Source organism: Balaenoptera musculus, chromosome 1 (genome assembly GCF_009873245.2).
Source record: "Balaenoptera musculus isolate JJ_BM4_2016_0621 chromosome 1, mBalMus1.pri.v3, whole genome shotgun sequence".
In the NCBI taxonomy this organism is placed as follows: Eukaryota; Metazoa; Chordata; class Mammalia; order Artiodactyla; family Balaenopteridae; genus Balaenoptera; species Balaenoptera musculus.
This window is the reverse complement of record NC_045785.1, coordinates 4,536,750-4,562,510: the sequence shown is the minus strand read 5'-3', so window position 1 is coordinate 4,562,510 and position 25,761 is coordinate 4,536,750. Positions and strand designations below refer to the sequence as shown.

At 49.3% G+C, this 25,761-nt stretch overlaps 2 protein-coding genes across 2 annotated transcripts in view; one reads left to right on the top strand and one right to left on the bottom strand.

The window, feature by feature from the left end:
- The window catches only part of TAS1R1 (taste 1 receptor member 1), a 10,624-nt gene extending 4,291 nt beyond the window's left edge, over positions 1–6,333 (bottom strand). The window contains 4 exon segments of the mRNA XM_036874446.1: positions 1–134; positions 2,138–2,443; positions 5,137–5,373; positions 6,173–6,333. Of these exon segments, the coding sequence (XP_036730341.1) occupies positions 1–134; positions 2,138–2,443; positions 5,137–5,373; positions 6,173–6,333 (838 nt within the window).
- NOL9 (nucleolar protein 9) lies at positions 6,332–25,761 on the top strand. Its single transcript, XM_036874628.1, has 12 exons — positions 6,332–6,691; positions 7,600–7,819; positions 8,347–8,474; positions 11,631–11,766; positions 11,892–11,988; positions 12,527–12,624; positions 18,899–19,060; positions 19,249–19,546; positions 19,915–20,026; positions 22,422–22,599; positions 24,300–24,433; positions 25,037–25,761. Exons 1-12 carry the CDS (start codon positions 6,332–6,334, stop codon positions 25,184–25,186), a joined length of 2,073 nt encoding a protein of 690 aa, XP_036730523.1. The 3' UTR covers positions 25,187–25,761.

The window sequence follows — 25,761 nt, the reverse complement described above, 5'->3', positions numbered from 1 at the left end:
TGGAGATCCAGACCCACCCGAACCTCCGCAACGGCAGCATCAAGATCTCCACCTGGTGCTCATCACTTGGGATGGCGCGCAGAAAAGAGGGGTAGAGCCGCTTCACGCCGACCGTCACGCTGCTGGCATCGTAACTGACCTGCGGGGTTCAGGTCAGCAAGTTCAGTGGCATCAGCCTCGAGTGAGGGCCCCCCAGTGCCAGCCCTGTGCTGGGCACGGGGACACGGGGAGGATGGAGACATCCTGGCCCAGGGTCTCAAGCAGAGCACCACTTGACACACGAGGCTAACAGGTTACACGTCAGGTAGGGAGCAGGTCCCCAGGGAGACTTCTGGGAGAAGAATGGGAATCTGTCCTGTGGACAAAGGGACCACAACCGCATGCAGGGAGCGAAACGGTACGTGCGTGGGGCCCTTCAGGGACTTCCACTCGGCTGGAGGTCAGATCCAGGAAGAAAGAGAGCCTGAGCAGGTGTGTCTGGTCAGGGCGGGAAGCCTTAGCCCCCGTGCTGCGGGGCTGGGGCTTTATCCCAAGGCCTCAGGGTTTAGGTAGTGAAGTGACATCAGACTTGTGTCTTAGGAGTGTATCTCTGATCAGTGAGGAACGTGTTTAAAAAGGCTCAAGGCCAGGGGAATTCCCTGGCTATCCAGTGGTTAGAACTCCGAGCTTTCACTGCTAAGGGCACAAGTTCAATCCCTGGTCAGGGAACTAACAACAACAAAAAAAAGGCTCAAGGCCAGAGTCACGGAGAACTCCTAGGACCTGATGGAATCATCTAGATGAGAGGGGAGGGTGGTCAGTTAAAGCTGCGGCAGTGGCCATAGAGAAGAAGGGACAGAGCTGGCAGCGGTGAGGCCCCCTCCCTCACCGACCCCCCGCAGAGGCCGTGGAGATGAGCTAAACGTCGGGGCAGGGAAGGGAGTGCAGGTAGGACTGCAGGGTTTCTGGCTTCCTCAGAGACAGTCGCTCTGCCAGATGGGCCGGGGAGGGGATGCAGGAAGACAAGAGGCTTGTGTCACGTGGGGAGGGAAGTTCATCTGGGGGCCTGCTGGGTCCATGAAGTGGAGACGCTGGGCGCTGGGCGAGCATCTGGAAATAAGGTGGGTGCTCAGGAGTCAGAAGGAAGGTGGAGGCAGGAATTTCAGCCCGGGCCTCGGCCTGCCTGGGAAGGGGAGGGGTCTGCCCTAGGGAGTCACCGCCTTCTCAGAGGAGATGGGGGGCGGGGGGCAGAATTCTCTAAAGGAGACCAAGAAAGAAGTGCCCCAAGTGAAAGGGTCATAAATGCTGAGGGAAAGTGTCAAAATGGTCAAATGGAGGGACGTCCCTGGCCGTCCAGTGGTTAAGACTCCACGCTCTCAATGCCGGGGGCATGGGTTTGATTCCCTGGTCGGGGAGCTAAGATCCCGCATGCTGAGCAGCATGGGGCCAAAAAAAAAAAAAAGATCAAATGGATTAAAGGCCACCTACCAGGCCCTGCACCAGCCCACCTGAGCAAGACGGTGCGGTGTAGGATTCCACCTCCAGGCTGGCCACCTGAACCCCGTCCAATCCCTACCCAGCCTGCACCTTCCAGCGCCGGCTAGAAGGGCAGAGTCCAGGGCAGCGGAGGGAGGAGTAAAGGCAAAGAGGGAGAAGCAAACAGGAAGAGAGGACTCTGCGGAGAAGTCTGCACGGAAGCGGGGCAGAGTCAGCCAGGTCCGAGAGGAGAAGTGCCTGGAGGATAGAGGAGGACAGGGCAAGCGTGTGGGTGGAGGAGGAGGCCCAGGGAGAGGTCGACGAGCAGAGGAGGGGAGGGACGGGACTGGCCCGCACAGGGACAGATGCCACACCTCTGAGCCTGAGTCTGGGGGGGGTGGGAAACGAAGGGTGTTCAGTTCTGCACAAAGGTGATAGGACAGCGGGAGGAGAAAGAAGGGCAGAAGTTTCCAAGGAGAATGGGTTTTCCAGTGAGCACTGAGGCAGGGAGACCTGGAAGCGGCGCTTGGACAGGAAGGAATGCCGGGCAGGTGACTAACGAGCAGTGACCGCCCAGGAGGCCCAGGAGTCCAGGCTGGCCTCAGGCACGGCAGCTCCTGCCCACCCACCCCAGCCCACGCTGGACTTGGCAGGAGGGGAGATGAGTGAACTGCCAGGGCGCCAGCTTATCAGGGGCACCAGGAAGGGGCTCAGCAGGGCTGCAGTGGTGGCCACATGGCTGCTGGCGTCGGGCCCAATCACCGCCACAATCGCGGGGGAGTAGTGGGCAGGGTCTCCTTGGCTCTCCACGTAGCGCGTCCCTGGCGTGCTCAGCGTGGCAAACACGTTGGCTGACTCCGAGCACCCGTCATACGGCTTGTACCCCAGGGTGACGTTGGGCAGCAGGGCGGTGGAGTGGTTTATCTCCTCGATGCCAAAATGCATGGCCTGGAAGAGGTGGTAGCCATGGCCATTGAAGGTGTTGGGCCTGTAGGGAAAGCCAGGCTGAGAGCTGAAAAGGGCAAAAGGCCCTGCTGAGACCCTCTGGTCTCCTGGAACCCCAGGCTTGGGGGGTAGAAAAGAACCTCTGAGGTCATCTGTTCAGCCCCCTACAACCATGACCTCAGTGTGGACCCTGTGGCACACACAGTTCTGTTGAAAGGCCTTCAGAGAGGTAGGGGACAAATTGGAGAAATACATATACCATGCCCACTTCCCCCCCAATAAGCATGTTAGCCCTGAAAGGCTCCCAAGTCCCGTAGGAGAGAAACCTGCTATATTAGTCAGGGTTCTCCAGAGAAACAGAACCAAGATGAGATACATATATATACACAGAGAGACAGAGAGAGAGAGGGAGAGAGGGAGACAGAGTGAGAGAGAGAGCAAACAAGAGAGGTTTATTTTAAGGAATTAGCTCATGGGATTATGGGGGCTGGCTAGTCTGGGATTTGCAGGGCAGGCTAGAAAATCCCACGAGACTTTATTTTGCAGTTGAGGCTGAAGGTGGAGTTCTTTCCTTTTCCGGGGACCTCCATCTTTTCTCTTAAGGTCTTCAACTGTTTGGATGAGGCCCACCTACATGATGGAGGGCAATCTGCTTTACTCAGTCTATTGATTTAAATGTTAACCACGGGCTTCCCTGGTGGTGCAGTGGTTGAGAATCTGCCTGCCAATGCAGGGGACACGGGTTCGAGCCCTGGTCTGGGAGGATCCCACATGCCGCGGAGCGGCTAGGCCCGTGAGCCACAAATACTGAGCCTGCGCGTCTGGAGCCTGTGCTCCGCAACGAGAGAGGCCGCGATAGTGAGAGGCCCACGCACCGCGATGAAGAGTGGCCCCCGCTCGCCACAACTAGAGAAAGCCCTCGCACAGAAACGAAGACCCAACACAGCCAAAAATTAATTAATTAATTAATTAATTAATAATAATTAGAGGTACTAATAATTAAAAAAATAAAACCAAAAACCAAATTCCCAATGGTGCATGTAAAATACCTGGATAAGCATCATGTCAAAAAAAATAAAAAATAAAAAATTCTCTGGTGGTCCAGTGGTTAAGACTTCACCTTCCAGTGCAGTGGGTGTGGGTTCGATCCCTGGCTGGGAGCTAATATGCCACATGCCTCGCAGCCAAAAAAACCAAAACGTAAAACAGAAGCAATATTGTAACAAATTCAGTAAAGACTTTAAAAATGGTCCACATCAAAAAAATGTTAGGGCTTCCCTGGTGGCGCAGTGGCTGAGAATCTGCCTGTCAATGCAGGGGACATGGGTTTGAGCCCTGGTCTGGGAGGATCCCACATGCCGCGGAGCAACTGGGCCCGTGAGCCACAATTACTGAGCCTGTGCTTCTGGAACCTGTGCTCCGCAACAAGAGAGGCCACGATAGTGAGAGGCCCGCGCACTGCGATGAAGAGTGGCCCCCGCTTGCTGCAACTAGAGAAAGCCCTCGCACAAAAAAAACGAAGACCCAACACAGCCATGGATAAGTGAATAAATGAATAAAATTAAAAAAAAAAATTATACAAAAAAATCTTAAAGAAAAATAGGTAAATATTAACCACGTCTAAAAATACCGTCACAACAACATCTAGACTGGTGTTTAACCAAACATCTGGGCACCAGGCCCTAGCCAAGTTGACACATGAAATTAACCACAGTCCGTGCTTAACCTTGTTTAACTAGTACTTTTCACTGGGACACTCGTGCCTGTGATGAGGGCCTGTGTTCCTCATGGCCTCTCTGGGAAACACCGACAAGGGCTCACTGGGGACATGATTCAGCCCAGCCCCGCTTGGAGAGTGTGCAAGCCTGTTCCATTTCCCAGCCTCTCTGCTTGTTGCTAGGCTCTCCCATCGTTCCGATCACTTCTGTCCTTGAGTCACTGGAAGGAAATGCAGTACCTCCTGCCCATGACAGCCCTTCAGTTATCTGAAGCCGGTTTTCATATGTCTCCTCCTCCCTCAAGTCTTTTCTTCCCAAGCTCCCACCTGTAGCTCTTTGGGCCAGTCCTCCTGCGCCAGGCTTTCCAGAACCTTCCTCCTGGGCTGGCTGTCAGGTGTGCTTCATGTTTCGGGCATCCTACTGCTGAGCCGTGATACATCTTCAAGCTGCCCAAATCTAATGCTTGTATGGATGGCAAGCTACTGTCTTCTTTATAAGAAAGGCCGTTGTTTTTTCTACCTAGACTGTTGACTTCATGAAGACACCAACCTAATTTATCTTTGCTAAGCTCCTGAAGCATCTACTGCTATGTGTCCCCACATAGGGGGGAAGCCTCCCCTGCAGAACCGTACTTGCCGTCTGGGAGACTAAGGAGTGTGAACTTGGGGAGGAATGGGGTGGGGGAGGAGACGGAGGAGGGGAAAGACCACGCTTGCTTAATCCTTGCCATCTAGTTACGTCACAAAGCCAGGAAACAACTGGCATGGAATTAAAAGACAAAGGACTCTAACAGCCAGGGCAAAAGGACATATTACAAAGTGGAAACTGTATTACAAGGTGCCAGGGAAGGGGCTAGCTAGCGCTTGAAGGTGGCGCCTGCAGCTTGGGTAGAGACTGGAGGCAGCTCAGACGGTCACCCCAGAGGCAGAACTGGCAGGGTCGTGCTGAGGGGGGGCTGGCAGAGGGCCCCATAGGCATGGGCCCCGCTAGGTGACAGTTCTGCTGACCCCTCACTCACCTGTCACAGAAGGTCACTATGGGTCTGCGTCTCACCCCTAGGTGGTCACCGTGGAGAGGAAACAGGCCCGCAAGCAGGTAATCCCCAGGGAGGCTGAAGTCAGAGGAGGACACGGTGCTGTGGCAGCACCAGGAAATAATGGTGCTGGGCTGGAAAGCCCAGCAGCAGGAGAGGGAAAGCTGCAGGCCAACGAGGCGTGGCCCCCCAGAGTAACACGCTGGCCAGACCTCCCTGCGCCTGGCATGGCCGCGCCGTGCCCTGGGACCAGGCCGGGCCTTTTAACTAGAATGGTCGGCCGCTGCCCAGATACTTCCCGGTTTCATGCCTTTGGAAGGGGTGGGATTGGAACCCAGTTGTAGGAACCGGGCTGTTTGCCTCCACCGTCTGGGGCTGCCGTCCTCCTCAGGAACCGGGCAGGGTAAAGGCACAGGTGCAAACCGGGTGGCACCCACTGGCCCTTCCTCTGGACGGTTGTGGGTTCTGTCCTTGCACTGCTGCCTGTGGCTTCACCTGGCTCAGAAAGGGAGCCCTGGTATTTGGGGGCAGGCAGAGGAAGGCTGGAACACATCTTCTCTGGGGGCCTTGAGGAACAGGGTGTGGAAGGTTGCTCTCTGGGAGCTGAGGATTTTAAAACCTTTTACCTGGGCCTCAGTTTACCCAGTGAGACAAGGCTTTGAGTTAACCTTGCAACTCCACACACCCACCCCAGTCCTCAGTGTCCTGAAATTGAAATTCTGAGTAAATCATCCCGATTTCGCCTTGTTATAAACAGGGTTGCTCCCTTCAGCTCAAAGACACATGCATGCAAACAGGGTATGCAAATAGACCGGTTTTGTTTAAAACGTCAATCCTGGAGATTTCTCTGCAGGAAAAAAAAATCCTAGGTGGATTTCCGGAGAGGTGGCCTTGGACTCGGGGTATCTGACTTTCCCTCTGCAGGCGGCCGGGGTGGGGCTTTTGCATAATGTAAATGGAGCCTCCGTTGGGACACCCGGCCCGGGTGTCGCCCCAGGCGGCCCCCAGACCCGCCCCCCACCGCCGGAGGGCCTGAGCCTCCAAGGGGCCGGGTGAGGCCCGGAGGCCCTGCCGAGGCCGCCGGCAGAGGGCGCCCGCGGCTCCCAGGCCGCTGGACGGGCCGCGGGGCGGAGCGACGGGATCTCGCGAGATTGTCGAGCAGCAGGCGCCGGTGGGCAGCATGGCTGACTCGCTGTTACTGTTTAAGAGGGGTCCTTCTCGCTCCACATGGCTGCGGGCCCGCAAGGCCCGGCCCCACCTCATCCTCAGCTACCGGCCCCGCCGCCGGCTCAGGAGGCTGCGCTGGCGCGGCCGAAGGCGCTTTCGGCGGCGATTGCTGCAGGCCCAGGCGGCCGGCGCGGACTGGCGGGAGAGCTGCTGCCTGGTGTCGCGCTCGGCGGCGCCCCGGAGGCCCAAGACCGCGGCCCCCAGCCCCCGCCCGGCCGAGGATCCGGCCCCGAGTTGTTCCGCGCTCCTCCCCATCCCGCCAGTGCGGTCGGCCGGCTCGGGCCGCGCCGTGTTGCTGCTGCCGCTGGGGCAGGTAGGTCGCGCCCGGGAAGGCGGAAGGGCAGAGCAGGAGGGGTGGGGACGCAGCCCCGGGAGCTGCAGGCTGGGCGAGGCCCGTGTCCCCCTGCGGGTCCTTTGGACGCATTCCTCGGGCGGTGGTGCTGGGCAGGGCGTAACAAGGACCCTCCCGAGGGAATTCTAAGTCTTCGGGGCTGGAGGGACTTTAGTAGTAATGATAATAATATAATGTATATATATATAATACATACATTATATATATATAATATACTATATCTATAATATATACAATATAATAATATAATGATAATAATAGCACTTGCATTTACCGAGTGCTTAGAAATGTCAGGCTGTAAGTGTTCTAAGTGTTTGGGGCATACGAACCCATTTAGTACTCATGCATGCTCTACGGAGTCATTACCGTTAGGAATGGTTACAGAAAGAAAGAATATAGCTTAGGTAACTTGCCAGAAAGTTATACAGCAGAGGTAGAGCCAGCAGTCAAACCCTGGCAGCCTGATTGCAGGGCCCCTGACGTTCACCTGAACGTTGGTCTGGGAGGTCCCCCGCAATACAGGAGGGAGGTGAAAACCCAAGAACGGGAGAGACTCGGCAGGCGCTGGACCTTTGTAAGAACAGGGAGCCATGAGTACAGCAGAGCTGAGTTCAGGGGGCCCCCCCTGGGTCAGTGTTCACCAGACTCTCTGTCCCTGTAGCTGCCATAGGATATGATCTTAGGTTAAAAATATTAATATTTTAATCTATTAGTTTAAAATACTAGATAGTCACCTACAGGGTATTCTGTTACTTGGAAATCAGCCTCCTTTTGATGTCTGAGTAGCCAGTTAAGATCTTAGATGTTTTCTGTCATTGGTAACAGAATCTGTAACCTTATTTCTTCCTTTCTTTTTTCTTTCCCTCTAGGGCTTTACTTTTAGCGGGATCTGTCGTGTGACCTGCCTCTATGGCCAGGTGCAGGTGTTTGGTTTTACCATCAGCCAAGGCCAACCTGCCCAAAATGTCTTCTCTACCTATACCCACTCTCGCCTGACTATCAATGCAGTTCATTACTCAGTGCATGAGAAAAGCAAGAAAGAGATGAAAAGGGAAGCCCGAAGTTTGCTCAGATCTTATCTGAACCAAGGTAATGAAAAAAACTGCATGATTTACTAAGGGTGTATCATAATAAGGTGAATAATTTTTTTTTTTTTTTTTTTTTTGGCTGCGCTTCCCGGCATGTGGGATCTTAGTTCCCCGACCAGGGATTGAACCCGTGCCCCCTGCATTGGAAGCGCAGAGTCTAAACCCCTGGACGGCCGGGGAAATCCCAAGGCAAATAATTTTCAGATGCTTACTATGGCCTAGAACTTGTACTCTTTACTGGTATCTATTTAAACTCTCACCAGGGTCTTGAGAGTGAAGCTATTGTTTTCACGATTTTACAGATGAGAAAAGTTGCCCAAGGCCACACAGCGTGTTTAGGTAGCAAACCTGGATTGACTTCCCCACCCAGGTGTGTTCCTGTCATGCAATATGGCCTCCTGAAAAAGTCTTTCAAACATAATTCCTAGTCTCAAAAAGTTTGAAATTTAGCAGAGGAGGAGGAGGTCCTAAAGGGCATAGAGTTTAATGGCGTGCTATTTCTAAGGTAGTTTATATCTCTCTTTACAGATGACAGATATTGTTTGATGAAGAATTTTTCTCCTCTGTGTTCCATTCTGTTGCTGGAACGTCTGAAAACCTCCACTGTGAACTTCATAATCAGCCATCCAGGTTTATCTTACGTTTTCGTACAAGAGGTAGAACCAGTTTTCATTCAGAGTTTTGCTAATTACTTTCACCAAAACAGTCAGATGACTATGTAGGATACCCCCTTGGAAGATCAGTCTGTCTGTCACATTGTGCTGTAAGTCATACAGAATGTGACATGTGTGTAAAGTAAAAGTAGTCAGTATAGAAGGCTATATCATGAAAATTGTCTCTTCTACCCCCCTTAACTTCATTCTCCAGAGAAAGTCATCGTTTTCTACTATAGTTGGTTAAATGCCTTTTGATATTTCTTCAGTGGTTATCTTTATATTTTTTTAAATGGTTATCTTTATATTTTGATTTACTAACTTGAGACAGTATGAATTTTCTCTAAACTCTGAATGAGAATGAGTAATTTCAATGTACTTACACTTTCTCCCATCTCTCTCTTTCTTCATCTCCAAATTTTTGCTGCCCTTATTAATTTCCTGAAGTCGGGTCGGTCACTATAATTGTCTCCCACGAGCCAGTAGACTGAGTCAACTCTATAGGAACATCAGACAGACTGGGTGTGAGGTGTGACCGCTTGGGTGCACGGAGACGGGGCGCTGCAGGAGGAGACTTAAATCTGTAGCTTAAAGATGCCTCTTAGACATTCAGTTGGAAATGTCAAGTGGGAGGTGCAGTGTGTGAGTCAAGTTCAGAGAGGAGGTTGGGAATGTAAATTTGGGAGCTTTCAGCAGAAGAGGGTTCTGGAGCCCATGAGACAGGATAGTAACACCAAGGAGTTGATACAGGTAAAAATGAGAAGCTTCCGGGTCTGAGCCCGAGGAGCAACAAAGGGACTGAGCAAAGCAGGTGGGTGTGGTCGGGGTGCCGCTGAAGGATGCGGAGGCCCCGAGGCAGCTGATGGTGAGATGAGGCCTGAGAAGGGAACTTGGGTGCAGAATCACCATCTGGACAAGAGTGGTTTCATTGCATTGCTGAGGGGGCTAGCCTAACTGGAATGGGGTCAAGACCTGGGGAAGAGCAGAACTCAAGGATTTAGTAGTAAGGGGTTTTGCTTTTAGAGAGTTTAGCTGTAAAGGGAAGAAAGAAATGAAACAGTGGTGGGAGGAGTGAACATGAACTAGAGAGTTCTGGTTTTTGTTCAGGTGGATGGAAAAAAACCTCGTGATTGAACACAGCAGGTGGAAAAGATCCACAGGAGAGAGCACGCTGGTGCATGAGGGAGAGGATGGCTGGAGCGAGGTGGGGGATTGGACCTCGAAGGGCGGGTTCTGGTGTCTGTGTGGAGGGTTGGCCTTAGGAGCAGAGGCAGTTCCTTCAGAGTGGCTGAAGGCAGTGCCTGGGACAGAGCCAGGGGCAAGGGGACGGTCTCTTCTGATTGCTTCCCATTATGCTGTGAGATGGTTCAAGGTTATCACCTAGGGAGTAGGAGGGGGTTGGAGGCTGGAAGATATGAAACAAGGGCAGGACAATGAGTGGGCTCTTGTGGTCACGTAAATTTAATCTAGTACAGAATCCAGCAGCTTGGTCGGAGCCACAGAGAAGGGAATGGAAATCCCGTGTTACCAAGTGAATGTTTCAGATGCCACGATCAAACTCATTCTTTTTTCATGTATTTTCAGCTTTTTGTTTTGTCCCTGCGACTTACCCAACCAGTAGTGTTTATACTCCTTATGATCTTTCTTGGATAACTTTCCTTTCCACACTTACATGTTAATACATTCTGGAATTATGTTTTCATATAAGGCAGATAGTAAACTTTAGCTGATCTCATTTTATAAGATGTTCCTGTTTTTCCCTCAGTGATTGATAGTTGAGCAGAGTGTAGAATTACAGGTTCAAAGAAGTTTTCCTCGAAACCTTGAAGGACTTGCTCCATTGTTTTCTAGAATCCAGAATAGCTGCTGGGAATCCTCACCCCAGGCTGATTCTTGCTCCTTTTATGATGTCCTTCTCCTCAGGGTTGATGAATTGCATGCGGATGTGATCGTGGGTGGGGTCTCTTCCTGGGTCCTCTCTTATTCCATCTGAGACCCACTTGCTTCTGCCAGGGCCCTGCTCTCATTCCTCCAGTGGCTTTCCTGTGGTTTCCTGCTACTTATGCTAGAATGCCATCGGACTTCATGTCTCCACTTCCCACATCCTTTCAACTCTTTTTTTTTAAAAATTTATTTTTTATTTATTTATTTTTGGCTGCGTCGGGTCTTAGTTGCGGCACGTGGGCGGTTTGTTGCGGTGCACGGGCTTCTGTCTAGTTGTGGCGGTGGGTTTTTTTTTTTCCCTCTCACTCTCTAGTTGTGGCACGCAGGCTCCAGAGTGCATGGGCTCTGTAGTTTGCGGCACGCGGGCTCTAGTTGAGGCGCGTGAGCTCAGTAGTTGTGGCGTGCTGGCTTAGTTGTCCCACAGCATATGGGCTCTCAGTTCCCCGACCAGGGCTCGAACGCCCATCGCTTGCATTGGAGAGCAGATTCTTTACTACTGGACCACCAGGGGAGTCCCTCCTTTCAACTCTTTGTCTTTTTGCTTGATGTTTTTGGAGACTGTCTTGACTTTATTCCAAATCACCAACCTGTTCTGCAGCTGGGGTCTTTGGTTGAATTTTTCTTGTGGCCATCACTTTTAAATTTCCATGCATTTTCTTTTTCTCTGGAGTCTCTCGCAGAGGTGGTGGCAGCTTGGAAGTAAGCGTAAGCTGTGAAAATAGAGACATGGACGGCTTTGGGAGTCAACAAGACTTACCGGAGGGTTGGATTTGGGGGGTGAGAGAAAGGGAGGGATCAAATTTATCTTTTGTAGCTCACAACTATATGAGGCTTATTAATTTAGAACCGAAGAAAAAGAAGTGTATTTGTTTTCATCTTTTCTTTTTTTTTTTTTTTTTTTTTTTTTAATTAATTAATTTATTTATTTTTGGCTGTGTTGGGTCTTCGTTTCTGTGCGAGGGCTTTCTCTAGTTGCGGCAAGTGGGGGCCACTCTTCATCGCGGTGCGCGGGCCTCTCTCGTTGCGGAGCACAGGCTCCAGACGCGCAGGCTCAGTAGTTGTGGCTCACGGGCCTAGTTGCTCCGCGGCATGTGGGATCTTCCCAGACCAGGGCTCGAAACCCGTATCTCCTGCATTGGCAGGCAGATTCTCAACCACTGCGCCACCAGGGAAGCCCTTTTCATCTTTTCTTAAAGTTTACATTGTTACTTTCAGATTCCGACTTTCCAGATTAACTCTGAGTATTTCGCCTTGAAATCTGTCGGCATTAGAAGAGAGAGAAAAAAAAACGGCCTTCGTTTAACCGAGAGTGCCTTTTCAGTCATGGATGAGTTAGTCAGCATTTCTTGTGGTGAGTAATACGTACCGATACAGTCTAGCGTGTTTATCCACCAAAGCCTCAGAGGGTTACTGTTGATGATTAGCGTCCTAAAGAAGATGGCTAATTTTAGGGGTCAATGTTTGTTTCACCTCCAGAAGAAGCAGACGGCTGCCCTGTCATTCTGGTTTGTGGCTCTCAGGACATTGGAAAGTCAACATTTATTAGATACCTGATTAACCAGGTGTTAAATAGGTAAGAGTATTTTTGACATATTGCTAGATTTTTGGCAGGAAGTAGGATTTTTGATTTGAGAAACTAGATGGGAATGCGTCCTGACTCCTAAGCAGAGATTATATACAACCCTGCAAAGCCACTCAGCTGAGTGAGGCGGTCTGGTTATACCAGGTTTTGGGGTGAAGTGATGGCGCTCTCAGGTATACCCACCTTGCCTGTCGGTGAGCTCGCGACAGTTGTCACTTGGTCTCTGAAAATGTATTTGTCCAAATCCAGAGAGTCAGGGTAGGGATAAATTCTGTTGCATTTTAAAAATAAAATGTTAAGAAAGGCAAAGTTTTATCCATATAATGAGCGGACACTGTGGCCTTGCCTGCGTCCCATTTTCTCTTTACCATTCTTCTTCTGTGTTGGTTGTCGTCTTTGGAGCATTCTACCTATGAGGCTGCATAGGGTGGATTATGCCTGTGGGTCACGTAAAATCTTTACAATCTGATTTACCCTTTGGGCACAGTAAAACTAGTTAAGATTTTCCTTCTTTCTTTTAAATTTTCAGTATATCCTGCATTGACTATTTGGAATGTGATCTGGGACAGACAGAATTTACTCCGCCAGGTTGCATTTCTCTACTTAATGTTACAGAACCAGTTCTAGGTATGTATCATATACTTCTTAAATGTCTTGGTTTTATACAGTGCAAAAGTAATGATACAAAAAGTTCAAAGAGGGCTTCCCTGGTGGCCCAGTGGGTAAGAATCCGCCTGCCAATGCAGGGGACACGGGTTTGAGCCCTGGTCCGGGAAGATCCCACATGCCACGGAGCCTGTGCGCCACAACTACTGAGCCTGCGCTCTAGAGCCCACGAGCCACAACTGCTACTGAAGCCCGTGCACCTGGAGCCCGTGCTCCACAACAAGAGAAGCCACCACAATGAGAAGCCCGTGCACCACAACGAAGAGTATTTCCCGCTCGCCGCAACTGGAGAAAGCCCGCACGCAGCAACGAAGACCCAACACGGCCAAGCAGCCAAGGATAGATAAATAAAATAAATAATAAATCAAAAAAAAAAAAGTATTGTTTAAAAAAAAAAATTCAAAGAATACAAAAGTATAACGTATAAAAAAAGAACATTCTCCCCCGCTCCCAAACTCATGGTCTTCCCATAACTATTCCTCTAGCCTCAAAAAACAAAAACAAAAACCCAATAATACCTTTCTAGGGTTCCATTTTAGTAAATGGAACTCCCATCCATTTTATTTTATGTAAATTGGAAACACTTTTCAGTAATATTAACATCTTATATAACCCTATACAATGACCTAAATCAAGAAATTGACATTGATATAATACTATTAACTAATCTATAGATCTTTTTTCAGAATTCATTAGTTATCCTACTAATATCCTTTTTATGTTTCAGACTCCAAATCAGAATCCCACATTGCTTTTTTTTTTTTTTGGCTTTGCCTTGAGGCTTTGCAAGATCTCAGTTCCCCAACCAGGGATTGAACTCGGGCCACGGCAGTGAAAGCCTGGAATCCTAACCACTAGGCCACCAGGGAACTCCCACACTGCTTTCTTTTAATACAAAAATATACATAATATGATATTTATCATTTTAACTATTCATGTGTACAGTTCAGTGGCATTAAATACATTCATAGTGTTGTATACCCATCACCACTATCTACCTCCAAAACTTTTTCACTGTCCCAAACTGAAATGCTGTACCTATTAAACAATAATCCATTCCCCACCCCAGTCCCCCACAGCCCCTATGGACCTCTAGCCTACTTTCGGTCCCTATGAATTTGCCTAATTTAGGCACCTCATATAAGTGGAATCATGCAATATTTGTTCTTCTGTGTCAGGCTTTTTTCACTAAGCATAAAGGTTTTAAGGTCTGTTCATGTTGTAACATATGTCAAAAGTAATTCCTTCTTATGGCTGAAAATTATTCCATTATGTCACATTTTCTTTATCCTTTTAACTGTTGATGGACACTTGGATTGTTTTCATTTTCTGCCTATTGTGATCTTGAACAAAGTAGTTGTGGCATGCAGGCTGTGGAGCGTGCGGGCTTAGTTGCCCCACGGCATGTGGGCTGTTAGTTCTCCAACCAGGGATCGAACCCGTGTCCCCTGCATTGGAAGGCGGATTCTTAACCACTGGACCACCAGGGAAGTCCCAATTTTTGTTACTTTAATTATGACCTTTCTTGTGGATGTGAAGTGATATCTCTTTTTGGTCTTGATTTGCATTTCCCTAATGACTAACGGGTGTTGAGCATATTTTCATGTGCTTATCGGCCATTTGTACATCTGCTTTGGAGAAATGTCTAGTTTAGTCCTTTACCCATCTTTTTAATTAATTAATTAATTAGTTTATTTTTGGCTGCGTTGGGTCCTCGTTGCTGCGCGTGGGCTTTCTCTAGTTGCAGCGAGGGGTGGCTGCTCTTTGTTGCAGTGCATGGGCGTCTCATTGCAGTGGCTTCTCTTGTTGCGGAGCACGGGCTCTAGGTGCACGGACTTCAGTAGTTGTGGCATGGGGGCTCAGTAGCTGTGGCACATGGGCTTAGTTGCTCCGTGGCATGTGGGATCTTCCCGGACCAGGGCTCAAACCCGTGTCCCCTGCATTGGCAGGCGGATTCTTAACCACTGCACCACCAGGGAAGTCCCCCTTTGCCCATTTTTGAATTGGGTTCTTTGTTTTTGTTGAATTTAGGAGTTCTTTATATATTCTCGATGTTAATTCCTTACTTCTAGGAATTTTGTCAGTTTTTGCTCTAACACTTAGGTCTTTGATCCATTTTGAGTTAATTTTTGTGTATGATACAAGGGAAGGGTCCAACTTTGTTCTTTTGCACGTGGATGTCCAGTTTTCCAATATCCATTTGTTGTCCTTCCCCCACTGAGTGATCTTGGCACCCATGTTGAAAATCATTCTGGACTCTATTCTATTCCTTTGGTTTATGTCTGCCCTTAGGCCAGCACCACACTTTTAATTACTGTACCTTTGTAGTAGGTTAAAAGTTGGGAAATGTGAGTCCTCCAACTTTATTCTTTTTCAAGATTGTTTGGCCTTTTGGGACCCTTTGCAATTCCATATGAATTTGAGAATAGGCTTTTCCATTTCTGGGGAAAAGGCTATTAGAATTTTGATAGGGATTGTGTTCAGTCCAATTTTTTAGGTCTTCTTTAATTTCTTTTCTTTTCTTTTTTTAATATTTATTTATTTATTTTGGCTGCACCAGGTCTTAGGTCTTAGTTGCGGCACACGGGATCTTCCTTGTGGCATGGGGTATCTTTAGTTGCGGCATGCAGACTCTTAGTTGCGGCATGCAGGATCTAGTTCCCCTACCAGGGATTGAACCCGGAACCCCTGCATTGGGAGCACAGAGTCTTACTCACTGGACCACCAGGGAAGTCCCTTTTTTTTTATATATATAAATTTATTTATTTATTCATTTAATTTATTATTATTTTTTTTTTTGGCTGCATTGAGTCTTTGCACGCCGTTTTTCTGTAGTTGCTGAGAGCGGGGGCTACTCTTTGTTGTGGTGCGTGGGCTTCTCATTGCGGTGGCTTCTCGTTGCAGAGCACAGGCTCTAGGCGTGTGGGCTTCAGTAGTTGTGGCACACAAGCTTCAGTAGTTGGGGCTCGCGGGCTTTATAGCACAGGCTCAGTAGTTGTGGCGCATGGGCTTAGTTGCTTCGCGGCATGTGAGATCTTCCCGGACCAGGGCTGGAACCCGTGTCCCCTGCATTGGCAGGCAGATTCTTAACCACTGCGCCACCAGGGAAGCCCGGGAAGTCCCTTTTTAATTTCTTTTTTTAATTTATTAATTAATTTTTTAATTTATGGCTGCGTTGGGTCTTCATTGCCACCCGCGGGCTTTCTTTAGTTGTGGCGAGTGGGGGCTACTCTTCATTGCAGTGCGCAGGCTTCTCATTGTGGTGGCTTCTCTTGTTGTGGAGCACGGACTCTAGGTGCGCGGGCTCAGTAGTTGTGGCACGTGGGCTCAGTAGTTGTGGCTCGTGGGCTCTAGAGCGCAGGCTCAGCAGCTGCGGTGCACGGGCCTAGCTGCTCCACGGCATGTGGGATCCTCTCGGACCAGGGCTCGAACCCGTGTCCCCTGCATGGGCAGGCGGATTCTTAACCACTGCGTCACCAGGGAAACTCCCTTTCTAATTTCTTTAAGCGGTATTTTACCTACTTGGTTAGATTTATTCCTAAGGATTTAATTCTTTTAGTTATTGTAACTGGAATTGCTATTCTAATTTCCTTTTCATATTGCTAACTTCTGGTGTATAGAAACATAACTGACTTTTGTGTTTTGATCTTGTGCCCTGCAACTTTGCTGAATTCCTTTATTACCTCTGGTAGCATTCTTGTGAATTCTTTGGGATTTTCTATATATAAGATCACGTCATCTGTGACTAGAGATAGTTTTATCTCTACATTTCCAAGTTGGATGCCTTTTATTTCTTTTTCTTGTCTGATAACTCTGGCTAGAACCTTTAATACAATGTTGAATAGAAAGTAAACATCGTTTTCTTGTTCCTGATCTTGGAGGTAAAGCATCCAGTCTTTTACCATTAAGTAAAATGTTGGCTGTGGCTTTTGCAGTTTACCTTTGTCAGGTTGAAGAAGTTGTCTTCTATTCCTAGTCTGTGGAATGTTTTTTATCATGGAAGGATGTTGGATTTTGTCAAATGCTTTTTCTGTTTCTGTTCAGATAATTGTGTGACTTTTGTTAAGTTGATTTTTAAAGGAAGCAGACGGTATCACATTAGGTTGCTAGATATATTAGCGATTTAACACGCTTTTAGTCAGTAAGAATTTTTAAACACATTTACTTTATTTTAACAGCTTTCTCAAAAATACGTGTTTCGGGTGGGATAGGGAAGGTGGGAGGGAGACGCAAGAGGGAGGAGATGTGGGGATATCTGTATATGTATAGCTGATTTACTTTGTTATAAAGCAGAAACTAACACACCATTATAAAACAATTATGCTCCAATAAAGATGTTAAAAAATAATAATAATAATTGTTTAGGGGAGTCCCCTAGTGGCCTAGTGGTTAGGATTCCGGGCTTTCACTGCCATGGCCTGGGTTCAGTCCCTGGTCTGGGAACTGAGATTCCGCAAGCCACACGGCGCAGCCAAAAAAAAAAAATTGTTTAGACTTAGCTCTTTAGCTGGTTTCATTGTTCCTCTTTTACATTTTCTCTACTTCATTTAATTTTTTTTCCTTTTTTATCCCTTAGTATTTCAGTGGGTATTTCTAAAAACAAGGACACTGCTGTGTAATCATAATACAACCACCAAAATCAGGATAGTAACATTGCTACAGTGTGGTTACTCGATTTTGTCCACTGTTCCAATCATCTGTGTAGGCCCAGTGTGTACTTACAAATCTTTAGTCCCCTTTAGTCTGGAACAGTTCCTCCAGCTTTTCTTATCTTTTATGACCTTGACAATTCGAAGGGTACGTTTGTAGGCTCCCCCGTGGTTCGATTTAGAAGTGACGCTGTTCTCCGTGTGTCATATCAACATGCTGTCAGTTTGTCCTGTTGCCAGACATGTTAGCTTTGATCAATTGGTTAAGATAGTGTTTGCCAGGGTTTTCCACTCTAACTAGGTGTGCTCTTTTTATCTTCTTCTGGGTGTCATTTCTTCTAGATCCCCTCCGTGGACAGAGTTAGGGAATATGCATATGCTTAAACCCACGCATGCCATGTATGTACGTATATAATATGTGTGTGTGTGCATATATATGTACACACACATATTTCTATGTCTTTCTGTATCTTTCTGTTTATTAAGAGCCATGAGTTTACACTGATCATTCTTTTTTTCTTTTTGGCCACACCACGTGGCTTGCGGGGTCTTAGTTCCCCCACCAGGGATCGAACCTGGGCCCCCTGCAGTGGAAGCGTGGAGTCCTAACCACTGGACCGCCAGGGAGTTCCCTGCACTGATCATTCCGATTCTAATCTAGCATCCAGGGTTCATTCTAGTTAGCCTTCCCCCTTCCATATTTATAAGTTCCTTCTCTGATGGTAAGAACCCTGGCTGCCGTTATTCTCAGTATATTTACATATTTGCTCATTCCCCTTGTATTTGCTGAGTCCCTTGACTATGCAGGCCACCTTCTCTGTTGTGGGCTGCCCCAAATCCCCTGGCCCCGACCTGGAGGGGAGCCTCGCCAGCTCTTTCCCAGGCGGCCTCGCCCCAACCGCATTGACCAAGGCCCTTGCCCCGCCAACTGTGTTGCGACGTCGTCCTGGCCACCTGTCTGCTGTGGGCGCTGGCCCCATCCAGAGGGGATGGACGGACTGCTATTGTGATTAGGGAGTATCAGCTCTGGAGCTGGACCACCTGAGTTCAAGTCCAGCTGATTTCTACTAGCTGTGTGACCTTGGTCAAGTTAATCTCTTTCTCAATTTCCTTGTCTGTAAAAATGGGGAAAGTAATACTACCTGTCTCACAGGGTGTTTATGAAAACTAGAGACTGTGTGTGTAGCATACGTAGGACATAGTAAGTACTGTAGTCCAACAGGTGACTGCTGCTGTTATTAATCATTGTTCCCTTAGTGTGTAAGCCCTGTAGGGATGTTTGTTCAGTTCACAGAAATGTCCTAAGTATCTAGGACAATGCCCAGCATTCAGTAGGTGTTCAGTAAATGTTTGTTGAATGAGTGGCTGTATTAGGACTTAATTGGGGTTAACTGTGTATGTAATTGTGAGCGTGTCTTTGTATGAAGTTGAAAGCTTAGACTTCCGAAAGTAGGAGCACAGCTATTCCTAGTGGTAGGACGGGCTCGGATTTCCTGAGGAGCTTTGTCAGTGACGATGGCTGGACCAAAACCCTCGCCACCTCTTAGGTTCTCCCGGATTGATGACTCTCATCTTTATCTTCTTAGGACCACCTTTCACCCACCAGAGGACACCCCAGAAAATGGTCTATTATGGGAAGCCTTCTTGTAAAAACAACTTTGAAAATTATATTGAGATAATAAAGTATGTGTTCAGCTCCTACAAGAGAGAGTCCCCGCTTATCGTCAACACGATGGGCTGGGTGGCAGGTAAGCCCACGGAGGCGCATGGGTTGGGCAGGAGGGTCGGGCAGTGGGGATAAGTGCGTGGCTTCCAGACATTAGTGCCGAAGCCCGGTTTTGGGGCAATTCCTTGTCTGAGAAGCAGTCCAGCTTCTTGCAGGAGTGCATCGCCTCTCTGTGCACTAACTGTGCTCCCGTGGTCTCCTTCCTCGTAGACCAGGGTCTCCTGCTTCTTATTGACCTGATTCGACTGCTGTCGCCCAGCCACGTCGTTCAGTTCAGCTCCGACCGGGGTAGGTACATGCCAGACCTCAGCCCAAGCTACGTGGACGACATGGACGGCTTGTACACAAAGAGCACGTCCAAAGTCAGAAACAGAGGATTCCACCTGGCAGAATTTGCAGACAATTTGGAATTTGCTGACGAAGAAAAGGAGAATCCAGTTCTGTTTACTGGATACAAACTGATGTCAGTTAAGTCGGAGTTTGTGTCTGGAAAAACTCCAAGAAATAGGTAAGCAAAGCATCATGGCTGGAGAAGTTAGTTTTCTTCAGTCTTACAAGGCCTTCTGTCCTCAATTCCTTCAAAGGAATAGTCCTCTAAAATTTTTCAGATCTCTGTCACAGCTGTCTACTTATGAAGGAGAGTCAGTTATTTTCTGAATGGTTACTTTCCCAGTGGAAACATCCAGAATTGGCCTCCAGGTCTGCTTGCCAGGGGCTTTGACTTGAAGGATTTCCAGGGGGTTTATGGAAGGGCAGGGTCTGCAGATGCTAAGGTTGGAACGTGGGCTATGTGCATAGAATCTGTGTGATGTCTCTAGTGGGAGGTGGGTCTGTAAGGTTAAATCTCTGTTTACCTCGTTGTGATTTACTTTTCAGAGAATCACATAACAAAGTCCTTCGCGAGTTGGCAGTGCTGAGTTACCTTGGCCAGTTGCAGCCCCCAGTGCCAAAGCCACTGTGTCCCTTACATGGTCTGACACCCTATCAGGTGATCTGAACTCTTGGAATTGTCTTTATTTGGGTTACTTAAACATGCCTACGGCTTCCTGTGTGCCAGGAGCACTTTGACCACTTTATAGCGCCTCACTCCTTTAGTCCTCAGGGCAGCCCTATGGTGTAGATTTGGTGACGGTCCCCGTTTTACAGATGGGAGCTGAGTGATCCAGCGTGAGTGGCACAGCTGGCCGCAGACCCAGGCAGCCCAGCTCCAGAGCCGACCGAGCTCTTCACTGCTGTGCTGGGCCCGACTCTGGTTCCATCCTGGCTAAGAATGTTCTACTAATACCAGGGGTGGCGCTGGGATTACACCCCGGCAGCCCATCTCCGCCCTTGCACTGACGGGCTGTGTGCAGCTTGGGCTCTCACCTGGGAGTAGCGGTGCCAGACCTCGCAGAACGCTTGTGCAGATTTCACGAGCGCTCACAGCAGGGCCTGGCACCCGGAGAACACTCTTAAACCATTTCCGATATCGTCACAAGTAGATTCTGGCACTAGAGTATGTGCATCTTGGATTCCAGCCTCTGAAGAATTCATTTGAGAAGAAACCACCATAACATTAGGATTCCAAATGATGACAGAATAAAACAGCAACAGGTAGCATTTCTAAGTGCTCACCCTGTGCTGTGCTCTCTTCTAAGCCTGGGTTAACTCCTTTACTCAGCGAGGCGCTGTTATTATCCCCACTTTACAGATGGCAGAACTGAGGCAAGGGGCACTGAGTCAGCTTGCCCAAAGGGCCATAGTAAAAGTCTGGGCCGGGACCGGCGCCCAGGCGGCCTGACTCTAGAGCCCAGGGTACTCAGCTCTGCTCTGTGGCCCGTGCAGTGCTGAGCACTCCCGTGCCACGCGCTCTGCCGAGCACGTTACCTGGGGTGGCAGCCTGCCCGGGAGGTGCTGTTACAGACCCCGCTTACAGCGTAGAAAACCGGGCACAGCCAGGTGGACACACTGGCCTGAGGTCGCACAGGCAGGGGCCGTGACCCGGGGGGCAAGGATGCGTTTCCCGAGCCTGATGGAGAGATTGGCTCCAGGCTTCCAAGTCATCTCCACTGAAGAACCTAAGGCAGTTGGTTTAATGGAGTTTTGGCTGATTTACTGCAATTTACTCACTTGGCGATGCTCTATAACTGAACGTGAAACTTACCTGCCAGTAATTTAAACTGCCTTTTGTTACAAATTCACATTTGTTTTTTTAACAATTTTTTCAACATTTTATTTATTTTTGGCTGTGTTGCGTCTTCGTTGCTGCGCAGGCTTTTCTCTGCTTGCGGTGAGCAGGGGCTACTCTTCATTGCCGTGCGTGGGCTTCTCGTTGTGGTGGCTTCTTTTGTTGCAGAGCACAGGCTCTAGGTGCACGGGCTTCGGTAGTTGTGGCACGCGGGCTCAGTAGTTGTGGCTCACGGGCTGTAGAGCGCAGGCTCAGTAGTTGTGGAGCACAAGCTTAGTTGCTCCGCGGCATGTGGGATCTTCCCGGACCAGGGCTCGAACCCGTGTCCCCTGCATTGGCAGGAGGATTCTTAACCACTGTGCCACCAGGGAAGTCCCCCTCACATTTGTTTTTGAAGCCTAAATAATATGTATAACAAAATGCTTTTCTGGGGACTTCCCTGGTGGTGCAGTTGTTAAGAATCCGCCTGCCAATGCAGGGGACACGGGCTCGAACCCTGGTCTGGGAAGATCCCACATGCCGCGGAGCAGCTAAGCCCGTGCTCCACAACTACTGAGCCCGCACGCCACAACTACTGAAGCCCGAGTGCCTAGAGCTCGTGCACCACAACGAAGAGTAGCCCCCGCTCCCTGCAACTAGAGAGAGCCCGTGTGCAGCAACAAAGACCCAACGCAGCCAAAAAATAAATTAAAAAAAAAAAAGTTTTTCTACTTTAAAAGTTTGAAATTACCCAGAAAGTTACATGTTAAAGGTAGTTATTTACCTCTTGCTCTGGGAATGCAATCGATTTTTCTTATTGCGATAGTTAAATTAGGGAGTGAATGGAGGCTTTTTCTCACTGAATGGATTTTTACTCTCTCCCATCAGGAGGCCTCTCAGTGATGGGTTTTCATAGTCTCCCTCCCTCAGCTTCAGCTCATGTAGGATGTCTCCAAACTTGCATCTCATGTGTCTCTGTAGACAAAGTTCCAGGCGTTCAGTTTAGATTTCTAGTAGGTATTGCTGGTATACAGGAGCTTTGTGTAAGTTTCCTAGGTTCTCTGTGTTAGAACGGTGAAGCACTAAACAAATGCTGGTTGGTGTTTCCATTCTGTTTAGATATTTCTTGGTAGGTGGTTTGGCAGATAGAACTTCAGATAGCTGGCGAGTCAACTTGTAAAAATTAAAAGTAGTCTTTCAAGTAGAATTCACGGGGGGATGCGCGTGTATCTTTCAGGTCCCTTTCAACGCCGTCGCACTCCGGATTATCCACGCTGATGTCGCTCCTACCCACATATTGTACGCTGTGAATGCCAGCTGGGTTGGGCTTTGCAAGATCCTGGATGATGTCAGAGGACATGCACATGGGCCCATCCTGCTTGCCCAGACACCCATCTGTGATTGTTTGGGGTTTGGTGAGTCTGAGAGGGACACCTGTCTGTAAACCTACTGAAATTGACCCACTTCTTCAACTGTAGATGGCTGGCCTTGTCCTTGTCGCTGTCACTTGGCTGGAGTGGCCAGAGAGCTTCTCTGTCTTCTGTATAGCGGGCCTTGCGGGCTGGAGGGCAGGAAGGAAGCGGTTCTTTCTCTGCTTCTCCTGCCAACTCCTCCAGGATTCCTAAGGGCCTGGTCACGGCCTCCTTCTCATCTGACATGTTTTCCGTGGGCCCTCCCACCCACTGCTGGGGCTCTAAGTCCATCTTAGGCTGACGTCCGTGGGGTCTCTCCAGCACAACAGTGCATCGGAGCTCCAAGCCCACGTGACCACTGCTCTTTTCCGCTTGGATGTCTCACTGGCACCTAAGACTTGGGTCCCAAACTGAGTCCTGATAGGTCCATCTACCCCTTCCCTGATGTTCTCCCCAGATCTCCTCCTCCTAGCCCGCACCATCCCCAGTTCCCAGGCCATGAACGGTCCTTTGAAGATTTACTCTGGCGTTTGGGTCCGGCCCCTGGGTCCTCCTTGGCACCCCCTTGCTTTCATTCTCCACATCCAGCCCACTCGCAGGCCTGGTAGTTCCGTTTTCAGAATGTCAGACTCCTCTACCGCATCTCTTCTCACCATGCCCGTCTCATTTCTTGCCCCGGACTAGTGGAAAAGCTGTGTAACTCGACTCCCCACAGTCAGGGGTGATCTGAGCACATACGAGATCACACTGCATCCTGGTGCGTCCCTTCGCGCAGGTCCAGCCTGTGGACCCAGCCTCGCGGTGCCTGGCAGGCTTGAGTCCCTGCCTCCTTCACCAAACCTGCCTCACGTGATCGTCCCCCGGCTCACTAACATCAGTAACTGTCAGTGTATACTTCTGGAAGGGGGCTGGGCCTACACACCTCAAGATGAGCAAAACCCTTAGTTAGTATGTGTTCTTGATTTATACAACACTGAACTTCTCAAAAGCATTTCCACAGGACTCGTATGCTTTAGTACAGACCATAACGAAGGGATTGGTGATGGGGAGAGACTGGGTCATCTTTGCATTCCCCGCTGGTGGGTTTCTCCCTGGCCCAGGTGCACCTTAGTTAAGACAGTGTAGGACTTCGGTTTCTCACAGCTGAACAAGGAGAAGGGTACAAAGAGTCTTCAGATATGCAAATATGCCGCTTTGTATTTTCAAAGCAAAACACAGTTGACATTAAAACTCTTATTTTAAAAGCCATTCTAGAATTCTGAGTGGTGGGGAAGTTTGATATCTTCCAGATAGGATGGTTTTTTTAAAAAATTAATTAATTAATTAATTAATTAATTTTTGGCTGGGTTGGATCTTTGTTGCTGCCCGCGGGCTTTCTCTAGTTGCGGCAAGCGGGGGCTACTCTTCGTTGCGGTGCGCGGGCTTCTCATTGCAGTGGCTTCTCTTGTTGCGGAGCACGGGCTCTAGGTGCGCGCGGGCTTCAGTAGTTGTGGCTCATGGGCTCAGTAGTTGTGGCTCGCAGGCTCTAGAGCGCAGGCTCAGTAGTTGTGGCACACGGGCTTAGTTGCTTCGCGGCATGTGGGATCTTCCCGGACCAGGGCTTGAACCCGTGTCCCCTGCATTGGTAGGCGGATTCTTAACCACTGTGCCACCAGGGAAGCCCCCAGATAGGATGATTTTTGTGTGTTTTGTGTGCTTTCAAGGAATTTGTAGAGGGATCGACATGGAGAAGAGGCTTTACCACATCCTCACTCCTGTGCCCCCGGAAGAGCTAAGAAACGTGAACTGTCTGCTGGTTGGAACCATTTCCATTCCACAGTGTGTTCTCAAGAGCCAGGTGAGTACGGCCCCCGGGGGCAGCCCTGGAGCTCGCTGGCCGTGTCCACAGTAGAGAGTGGGGGCCTGAAGTCGGGGCGAGAGTCACGGGAGCAGGTTATCGTTTGGGAAGCTTACACTCCGTGGTGGTATGTCAGCGTGGCCTAAAGGTCTGAGGCCCAGAGTCGCCGTCACGCACGGCCAGGAGCCCCGTGGTGGAGCCGTCATTGCAGACGTGCGTGTGGGAGAAAAGAGCAGAGGTGGCGTCCCCGTGATGAGCCCTCCCTGAAGACAGTCTTCAGGGGTCCCCGTGGGAAGGCCATGGAGGGTCACGTTGGCCAAGGGCATCCGTGTGGTCCCAAACCAAACGGCAGGACCTGCAGGCAGCTGGGGAGGCACCAGTGTCCCCCTCCCCACCTGCTCGTTCTACCGGTTTGAGAGAGAAGCCTCCACCCCCATTCTCATGCTGTTTGATGGGTTTGTGGGGTTGAATTGTAAGTGGGCCCTTCCAGGGGAGGGGAGCCGAGTGTCTTAGGAGTGAGAGGACCTTCCTCAGACTCTCACTTTTAACACTGTCTTCTGTCTTGGCTGGATTTGAAGTATTTTCTCTGTGTTTCCATTTCAGCGTGGGCTCGAAGGGACGATACCTTACATCACAACAGATTATAATTTTAAACTTCCTGGAGCATCAGAGAAAATTGGAGCAAGAGAAATTGAGGAAACACGTAAAGAGAAAGTACACCCCAAACCTAAATTCTATCGAAAAACAAACTGATCCTGATGTTCTTAATAAGGGAAGGACCTTTTCTACCGAGAGCTTGACTCTGTCTCCAGGCTGGCACCAGCGGACTGATGGGGTTCTGTGGCCACAAACGGAACGGCGCGCTTACGTAGCAAACGGTGCAGTGTTTGCTGCATAACTCGTGGATATGTTTAGAGTACATTTAAGTCTGTTCTTAAGTCGACATGACCTAGAGGTTTGCCCTAGTCTTCTGTTTTATTTTCTAAGGGAGTAAAGCAGCAGGGAAAAGTTTGTGCGCCATTGAAACAGAAAGAACATGGTAGATTCCTCATAAAGTTTTTCCAGGACCTGGTTGTTGGCATCTGGATAAAAATAGAGTAACAGGAGCCACAGAAACGTCCCAAGGAGGAAGGCAGGCTGGCCAGCAGGATGGAGAGCATAACGGAATATGGTGGCGCCCTGTGGTCCTTGCCCCGGGGCGGGGGCCATTCCCATCCCTGCTCATTGGATGCTCTCCAGCCCCTTCCACGCATGTGGGCCAAGGGTTAAGCCTCTGTTTGGTCTGTTAAAGTTAATCAGGGTTTCAGAGATAAAAGTCTGACTCCAGA